The sequence below is a fragment of the Phragmites australis genome, chromosome 5, assembly GCF_958298935.1.
Source record: "Phragmites australis chromosome 5, lpPhrAust1.1, whole genome shotgun sequence".
In the NCBI taxonomy this organism is placed as follows: domain Eukaryota; kingdom Viridiplantae; phylum Streptophyta; class Magnoliopsida; order Poales; family Poaceae; genus Phragmites; species Phragmites australis.
In genome coordinates, this window is record NC_084925.1 from 38418419 (window position 1) to 38427635 (window position 9217).

General features: G+C 44.9%; 1 protein-coding gene across 1 annotated transcript; it reads left to right on the top strand.

Annotated features, from left to right (window-relative positions):
• The first annotated feature begins 2687 nt into the window (after positions 1 to 2687).
• LOC133919538 (probable dolichyl pyrophosphate Glc1Man9GlcNAc2 alpha-1,3-glucosyltransferase) lies at positions 2688 to 6399 on the top strand. The gene is made up of 4 exons (XM_062363956.1): positions 2688 to 3671; positions 4411 to 4617; positions 4716 to 4953; positions 5801 to 6399. Exons 1-4 carry the CDS (start codon positions 2940 to 2942, stop codon positions 6169 to 6171), a joined length of 1548 nt encoding a protein of 515 aa, XP_062219940.1. The 5' UTR covers positions 2688 to 2939; the 3' UTR covers positions 6172 to 6399.
• The last annotated feature ends 2818 nt before the right edge of the window (positions 6400 to 9217 follow it).

Below are 9217 nucleotides of genomic sequence, written 5' to 3' on the forward strand. Positions count from 1 at the left end.
GTCATCGGACACTGTGAGAATATCATGAGAACGAGGTGTCCTATAGTGCTATGTACCCTAGTAAGGAGGATGTTATTGATGCAGTGAAATACTAGCCGTTGTCTCTTTAGAGACAGTTTAAGTTTGTGAAGTCAAGCAAAAGGGAGTACGATATCAAGTATTTGGTGCCTGGTTGTTCGTGGCGGGTGCACGCATTCAGGGTGAAGTCGGTTGACCACTAAGAGTGCTCAATAATAGAGAGCACAACTATCATATTGAGGAAATAGAGTTCTCCCATCAGAACCTATCATATGCTTTTGTTGCCAATGTGATGTATGGAGAGATTGTGAACAACCTAAAGTATGAGCCACAATAGTGTGTGACATCAAAGTGATCTGACTTGAAGAGCAAGTGCTGCGTGAGGCATATAGGTGCAAACTTTTACATACAATTGAAAAACAATCAGTTGATGAATTTTTTCAAGAAATTGTGCAGCCAAAACCAGCAAAGAAAGTTTAACACAATATGGGCAAGATTAGATGAACTAACCATGAAACAATCAGCTGAGATAGCAGACACTGGAGATGAGTCAGTTGCTCTTGGACCCATCCCAACAAATACTCCCTAGATAGTAAGGAGGTCAGGGTCATCTGTTAGGAACTTCTCACGGTTGATACGAAATGAGCCAAGAGAGAAGTGAGCCTTGATATACAACACTGGAGGGGCAAGATATGGGATAATGATAATTAATCTTGCTGGGGTCTAGAACTAGGTTATGCGGGGTATGAGATCCCTCCCTCTTGTTGAAATTGTTGAAGGTATTATGCATAGAACTTGCAGATATTCTATTGATCGCTACGCAGCTGTTTCGAAGGCAATGGCAGATAATAGTATGATGTATGGATCGATGCTATGTCACGACATGGAGAAAGCCACAAAGAAAGCACATATGCTCTGCGTAAATCAAGAGGAAACTATGGAGCATAAGTTCGTTGCCTTGTGTCAGGATAAGGGGTGTAGGGGTGGCAGACGTGAGCGTTATGTGCAAGAGTGCGTGCTTAGGAATGGAACATGTAGCTGTTCATGCCAGAAGTCAAAATTTCTACACAGGCTGTGCACACACATCATAACTGCATGTGGGGAGTCCAATATACTACCGTGACAATATGTTTCCCGTTACTTTATAAAGGATCAGATACTGAACCTATGAAACCATGAGCTTTGTGGCTACGATATTGTTGATACATTTACAAGTGAGTCAGGTCCCTCATGAATGTACGGGCCAGACTTTGAGAAGATGAAGTACACATCGGGACTTCAACAAACTCGACGGATTTAGAATGATATGGATGAAACCGAGACAGGTCCAAGGGTGCAACGATGCAACAAGTGTAATGAAACTGGTCACACGTACAAGAAATGTCTGAAAAATGCACCTGGTATGTAGATGGGGTCGCGACGGCCGTCAAGTGTGAATGTGTTTATCGTATCTGGATGTTTTATTTGTGAGGTTTTCGTCTAACCAATGTTTGGGGTAGTTGGGCCTTATATTTATATTTGATTTGGGGTCCCTATAAGTTATAATATGTTCATGTAACTGTGTGTACCTGTATGGCATACATTGTTCATGTAATATTATGTATATGTATAGTACAAACTGCTTAATTTTGTTTTGAATGCAGATAAGACGCACCCACCGACCCCCGAGTTTCTTGACCCTATAATGGATAAGAAGCACCGTAGCTTCTTATCTGCCGTTCACCAGACTGAGTTAGGAGTTTTACGACCTTGTGGCCTCAGGGAGCTTCTTATAATCAGCGTATGTAAACTCAGTGATAGGTTATATGATAATTGTGCTTCACAACTACTATTGTTCAATAAATTAGATTTTGTATCATCTCAACGTTATTTCATTAAAAAAATAACTCACAAACTTTTACATCAACTAATTAAAAAAAAATATCGAGAAAATTACATCGAACCAAAATTAAAGATAAAATAAAACACTCACTGAAGAGGTTTGGACAACTATTTGCACAACCAACACTTTTCACCGTAATAATGTGCAATATTTTTCAAATTGCCGTATACAAAAGTTATATTAAAAAAATCTACATATACCTATTCTACCGTAAATTAAATTAATTTAAACATGTCACCTGTTCTCCACGGGAAATAAAGATCTCGCCTGTTCGAACGAGATTTCACATTAGATCTCAGGTTCTCTATTGCACTCCCCGATTGGGGTTCTTTTCACCTTTCCCTCACGATATTTATACGCTACCGGTCATTGAGGAATACTTAGGCTTAGAGGGTGGCCCCCCTTTCTCACGTAAAAGCGATTACCATTCGAACATGCTGCGTTTTAGAAGTTCTCACTAGTGAATAGACGAGACGTTGCTGCAATCGGTTATTAAATACATTGATCGTCGAGATCCACAAGGTCTCGCCCATTGAACAGACTACGGTAGCTTATACTATCATTTTTTAAAATGGGTATGTATTCTTAAAAATATTAAAGAAAAAATATATTAAAAAATTCAAAATTTTGTACCACTAGGCTCTGCGTGGAGGCCCAACAAGGCCTTAACGCGCGACAGCCCACCCCTACCGTGCACCTCGCCTCGGCCGTGTTCCGCATTGCCACGTTCTCGGGGTCCATCTTCCACGCCATTCTCGGACCTCAGATGGCAGCGTACCGCCACCGAGCCGGGGCAACACGCGGCTGGCGACTGCCCCCACACTCGTCGGCGGCAGCGTCGTGGCGTCCCGCTCCGTGCGGCCGACCTAAATCCGCTGAACTCAGAAACGAGACCACCGGAACGAAAAAACGAACGGCTTGGGACCAACGGCCCGACCGACCCGTCGTCTGTCGCGGCCCACCAAACCCCGCGGCCCGAAGGACCGACCCCCGTTCCATCCCCAGATCTCCAACCCGAACCACCCGCCCGCGCCGCCCGATGGCCGCTACCACCTCGCCGTCGACGGCGGCGGCGGCAGCCTGGGCCTTCGCCGCCGCCACCTGCGTCAAGATCCTGCTCGTCCCCACATACCGCTCCACCGACTTCGACGTCCACCGCTACTGGCTCGCCCTCACGCACGCCCTCCCCGCGCGGCAGTGGTACACCGACGCCTCCTCCGAGTGGACGCTCGACTACCCGCCCTTCTTCGCCTCCTTCTCCCGCCTCCTCTCCGTCCCTGCGCCGCTCGTCGACGCATCTCTCGTCTCCCTCCCCGTGCCCGCCGCGCCACCCTTCGCCCACCTCCTGTACCTACGCCTCACCGTCGCATTCTCCGACCTCCTACTCCTCGCATCCGCTCTTCTGCTGGCGCGGGACGCGCGGCGGAGGCGGCGGCCGTTCCTCGCCCTCGCGCTCGTCCTGTGGTCACCTGCGCTGCTCGCCGTGGATCACGTCCACTTCCAGTATAACGGGTTCCTGATGGGGCTTCTGCTGCTCTCGCTGCACTTCCTTGAGCAGGGGAGGGATCTTGCCGGGGGAATCGTGTTTGCTGCGTTGCTGTGCTCGAAGCATCTGTTCCTCGTGGCTGCTCCGGTGTACTTTGTGTATTTGTTCCGGCATTATTGCTGCGGCCGGGGTGTCGTGAGGGGGCTGGGGAGGCTCTTGCTGATGGGTGCTGGAGTGGCTGCTGTTTTCGCCGCGGCATTTGCGCCCTTCGTGTACTATGGGCAGGTGAGTGAGTTCGGTCGCCTGATCCTTCTTTTGGTTGGGACAAATTGCTTTCATCTTTGTTCTTTCCATACAGTAATTCATGTGCAAACATCAGTTTCTAATGAAAAGTAAGAAAACAAGCTTGAAGAGTTGAGAGTTAGTGAGAGTGATGACTGCTCTGGAGTTAATTCGAGCAATTTGACATTGAGTCCTGTAGAAAAGATTTGTAACTGAGAACGCACAGTGTCAAATTTCTTATGATAGGAGTTGGAGCTGTTTCAGCTTGCGTCAAATCCCCTAACATTGGTTTCTGTTGTGATAATGCTGTAGAGTTTATCTTAGTAGAATCATTTTGGTAACCTTGGTTCTGCTTCGCTGTTTGAAACCTCTGGGTTAAATGATGTTTCCAATTTCCATACAAGACCCACGATGCAAAGTTTGCGTTTTTGTGCTATAAATGCACTGTGTGAAATGAAATCTCGGAGTCTTGTAAATGTATGGCTGTTCTCTTAAACATTAGGTTGGTAAAATTCAACTTTGTAGGAAGTTTAGTGCTATTCTCTGGCAATATATATTCATCTGTCTACCATGTTTTATTCTACATTTGGCCTCATGAGATTCATTGTAGTAACATCATTGTCTGTAACATCTGTCTTTGCCATGTGGACAGTCCTCTTAATATGTTCACAACTTCACATGTATAAAGGTGGTAATGTTTTTTAAGATGACCACAATTCTTACTGCACCAATAATGTTGCAGATGCAACAACTCTTTAACCGATTGTTTCCCTTTGGGCGAGGCCTGTGCCATGCATACTGGGCCCCAAACTTTTGGGTATTCTATATAATACTCGACAAGATCCTTGCATTTCTTCTTAGAAGACTAGGCTTCAATATCCTGATACCTGAAGCTTCATTTACCGGGGGGATCGTTGGTGATTCGTCTCCTTTCGCTGTTCTTCCCAAGGTTCTCTCCTCCACCATCCATTATATCCATTCTTTGTTTTATTCCAAGGAAACACAATAGCTTTATGATTTGATATCTGTGAACTTGATGGATTGCAGGTCACCCCAATTGCTACATTCTTATTGGTCATACTTGCCATGACTCCTTGTCTTATCAAATCATTCTCTAACCCTCAACCAAAGCATATAGTTAGATGGGTGTCATATGCTTGTACATGTGGATTTATGTTTGGATGGCATGTGCATGAGAAGGCATCACTTCATTTCATTATCCCGCTTGCCCTACTTGCCATGGATAGTTTGGACAATGCCAGGCATTACTTTTTGTTGTCCATAGGTATGTTTTACTCTTGGTCACACACTCACACCTCAATGTTTACCCAGTTACACTTGCAACATTTCTTGAAACAATGTTTTTAGGTGCTATGTTCTGTCCATGAAACAAGATTCTTTTGCCATATTGCCTACCTCAGTATCTACTATATTCCCTACATTATGTTTTTTTTTTTGTAATACTGTGAAAACATGATGTCAGAAATAATAAACCTGCTATCAGGCAAGTGGTTGATATGATGATTGTTCTGATGTCAAGACCTGGTATCGTTTATTTGTATAATCAACCATAAAAAAATAACTAGTAACTTCCAATGAAATGATCAGGAATTAGCACTTTCTTTTGTACACTTGCAAATGAGAGAGAAGGGAAGCTTAAGTAATACAAAGAATCTAGGGAAAACATTGGAACTCAGCATTGCTTTTGTTATTTTTAGTGTTATAGCCCTAGTGTTCAACTGCTACAAATTATGATGCTTCTGGAGTTAATAAGTGGATGAAGGTTCATTCTTTGCACTTCACATAACTGGCACTGGTATTGCCGCATAGGATGGATTGAATTCACAGTTCTCGTATCATACTTTTTGTGAGAGTTATGCATTATCGAAACATGTGCTACTTAACCTGTACAAGATAATTTGTAATATGGTGTGTTTGCTTAGTTCATTGAATTGGGGAACAGCCTAACAACATTATTATGGTCTATTTTGATGGTTCCACTCTTTCATGCTATGCCAACAACTTCGCAAAGTGTTGCTTGGTTACTTGAGCTCTCTGAAAAAACTGGTGCATGTTTTGTTTCAACACCGTCTTTGGTGATATTCATTTGCTTAAACAAATTGTATTTGCAGTTTCATGCTACTCTCTGTTTCCATTGCTGTTTGAGAACCAAGAGTACCCGATAAAGGTGCTGCTGCTGTTGACCTATGCTACCCTCATGTGGGTGGGTTTTTCGTCCCACTTTGCTGTAAAGTCTGTTCATGAAGGAAAGAAAGCAAATCAATCCAGCAGCACGGTGAAGAAAGATGGCTTCATTGGGTGGATTGGTTTGAGCTATCTTTTGGGAATTGCAGCTATAGAGTTATGGTCTCGAGTATTTCACCGCCATGTATTCGGTGATAGACTTCCCTTCCTACCTCTCATCATGGTGTCATTCAGCTGTGGCATCGGGATGATATACTCATGGATGTGGCAACTCGTATGGATAGTCAGATACACTTGATACGATTTCCGGTGATAAATACAAGTATTCTCTTGCCTCTCTATGGAGTTGGGTGACTTGCCGCCTTGACTGATGCATGGACAACATTGTCATGACTGGGACAACATTTCTTATAGTTACTAAAGTCATTGCTTGTGTGGTAAATTTTGGAGATGTAATCTTGTCACGATGTGATATTATTTTTTTAACAGCTGCTTGTTGTTAGGAATATAGAGTTATTATCCCTTACATATAGATTACTAGAGTTCTTATCCTGTATTCTTATATATTTTTTATATATTGCCTTTAAAAACTATTATTAAATTTATGTTGTTATTTTTAATATGATATATAGAGTTAAAATTAGGATTAAGTTTTTCTTTCATGTGTGTTGCAACTTCTACTCATCCTAACCCCGATCTAGTCCATCCGCCGCCGTTTAGATCTCTCTTTGTCGGCTCTCCTCTCTCTTCCAATTAGGATTCCTCCCTTCGGCTTTTTCTACATCTCTGTCTTCCTATCTCTATGGGGCATTTGTTTTTTTTTTTCACTTTAAGAAGTGGTAATTGCTCATTTATTACCTGTTTTATATGTATAGACTCATGATGATTCACATATTATCCTAGTAGCAATTATCACTTTCTTAGAGTAGTCACTGAGCAATTATCCCTATCTCTACAGACGTGCTGTCTCCAAGTGCTCCAAGCCGGCGACCTACCAGGGCTGACACACGCCCGCTCGCCTGCGGGTTTCGATCTCCGTTGGTGTGCTGTCTTCACGTGCTCCGAGCTAGTGGCTTCTCGGAGACGGCGGCCTGCCCGGGGCTGACACACGCCGCTCCATCCACTCGATTCAGCGGCTCCCCGCTGGATCTCGTGCGCCGGGCGCCCGGTCGACTTGGCGCCTCCACGTTGGCCGATTCGGCCGCTAGCCCGACTCCAAGATCCGGCTGCTCCTCTCCATCGTCGCTCGTGCGGCGCTCATCGTTGCGTCTCTGCTCGAGTTCCTTCGTCGACTCCTCCAACTGCTAGTTCAGCCCACCGTCGATATGAAGAAAAAAAATAAATAGAATGTATGGTCTTTGTTGGGATAATTATTATAGTAAAAGGGTTCATTTCGGTCAAAGATAAAAGAGTAGAGATGGGGAAATTCAGCCTACTGCTCTTAACCTCTTGGGTCATTTATATATTTGGGGGGAAAGAGGTAAATCTTTCTCTCTAGCCATTGGTGGGGTACCAGTATTACAATGAGACATATGTGCTGCTCTATTACATGGGCTTTATTACATGAGCTTTTTTTAAGCCTGAGTCTTTCCCTCAACAGTAGTCCTCTAGTTGTAAGTACTGATGGGACAGCTGGGCGAACAGCTTCAACTAAGAAAGGGTCTAGGATTATTGGTGACATGTGCGTCTCGTTAAAAACTCTATCCTAAGAACCCAGTGGGAAATAAGAACATTGAGAAAAGAGCACGTATATCGCACATGTTCTTCTTTACATGATTGCTAGAGCTAGATACACTCTAATAACTATGTTTCATCCTACTCGACGAAGGGGTCTTTGATGAAGGCTGAGGACTTTGGTGCTTTGCGAATGTACTTCTTCCTTCATAGCGAAAGTCGAAGGTACTTCTTCGTCCTACTCGGCGAAGGGGGTTTCAGCAAAGGCTGTTGTCGAGGCTTCGGCAGGCGCGGCTTCAACGTATTCAACATAGTAGAGGTTGAAGGCTGCTATCATGGCTCACCGAAGTCAATGATGTCTTCGCGTCTTCGCTCACGTATGCCAGCCAAACTCTTGGGACCCAGGACGGGATTTTAACCTGAGTACCCTCCATAGCCCATCTTGATCGGTGTTTGTGAGTGGTGAAGCACGCTACGTGGTTGTCATAGTCAAAATCGGCGTGGGTGAAATTGTCACAGATGGAGCAGTGGTCAATGTCTACTTCCGAGTGGTAGAGGTAGATGAAGGATAGGTCATTGTGGTCGAAGTCTCTTTGGATGACATAGTCAAAGTCGACGAAGGCGAAGTCATCGCGATTGAAGCCCCTCTGTCGATGTCAAAGTCAACAAAGGCGTAGGTGTTACTACCGAAGCCCCTCTGGTCGATGTGGTCATAGTCGATGAAGGCGAAGATGTCGTGTCCAAAGCCCCTCTACCAATGTCAAAGTCGACGAAGGCGAAGGTGTTGCGGCCGAAACCCCTCTGGTCGACATGGTCGTAGTCAACGAAGGCGAAGTCATCACGACCGAAGCCCCTCTTTCGACGTCAAAGTCAACAAAGGCGAAGATGTAGATGAAGCCGAAGGCAAAGACGACTCTTTGAATCGATGCCAAAGTCAAAGATGACGAAGACTCCAATCAAAGCTTCATCAACACAACTGAAGTTGAAGGCGAGGATGACTCTCTTTGAGTCGATGCCGAAGTCAAAGGCTACAAAGACTCGGACTAGAGCTTCGACGACGTAGCCGAAACCGAAGGTGAGGACAACTCTCTTTGAGTCATGCCGAAGTCGAAGGCGATGAAGACTTTTACTAGAGATTTATCGATTTAGCCGAAGCCAAAGGCAAGGAAGACCCTTTGAGTCAATGCCAAAGTTGAGGGCAACGAAGACTCTGACTAGAGCTTTGTTGATATAGCCGAAGTCGAAGGCGAGGATGATTCTCTTTGAGTCAATGCCGAAGTCAAAAGTGACGAAGACTCTTACTAGAGCTTTGTTGACTTCGCTAAAGCCGAAGGCGAGGATGACTCTTTGAGTTAAAGCCAAAGTTGAGGGCGACGAAGACTCTGACTAGAGCTTTGTCAACGTAGCCAAAGCTGAAGGCAAGGACGACTCTTTTAGTCGATGCCGAAGTCGAGGGCGATCAAGACTCTGACTAGAGCTTTGTCGATGTAGCCGAAGCGACTAGAGCTTTGTCGATGTAGCCGAAGCCGAAGGTGAGGATGACTCTTTGAGTCGATGCCGAAGACGAGGGTGACGAAGACTTCGACTAGAGCTTTGTCGACGTCTATGCAAGCGAAGCAAGAAGCGAACGCGACTCCCGTAGAGTCGATGTTGAAGTCAAATTTGAAGAG

Coding starts and splice junctions, on each gene's coding strand:
- LOC133919538 (XM_062363956.1), top strand. CDS start 2,940: ATGGCCGCTACCACCTCGCCGTCGACGGCGGCGGCGGCAGCCTGGGCC. Junction 3,672..4,410: donor CCTTCGTGTACTATGGGCAG/GTGAGTGAGTTC, acceptor ATAATGTTGCAG/ATGCAACAACTCTTTAACCG. Junction 4,618..4,715: donor CTTTCGCTGTTCTTCCCAAG/GTTCTCTCCTCC, acceptor GATGGATTGCAG/GTCACCCCAATTGCTACATT.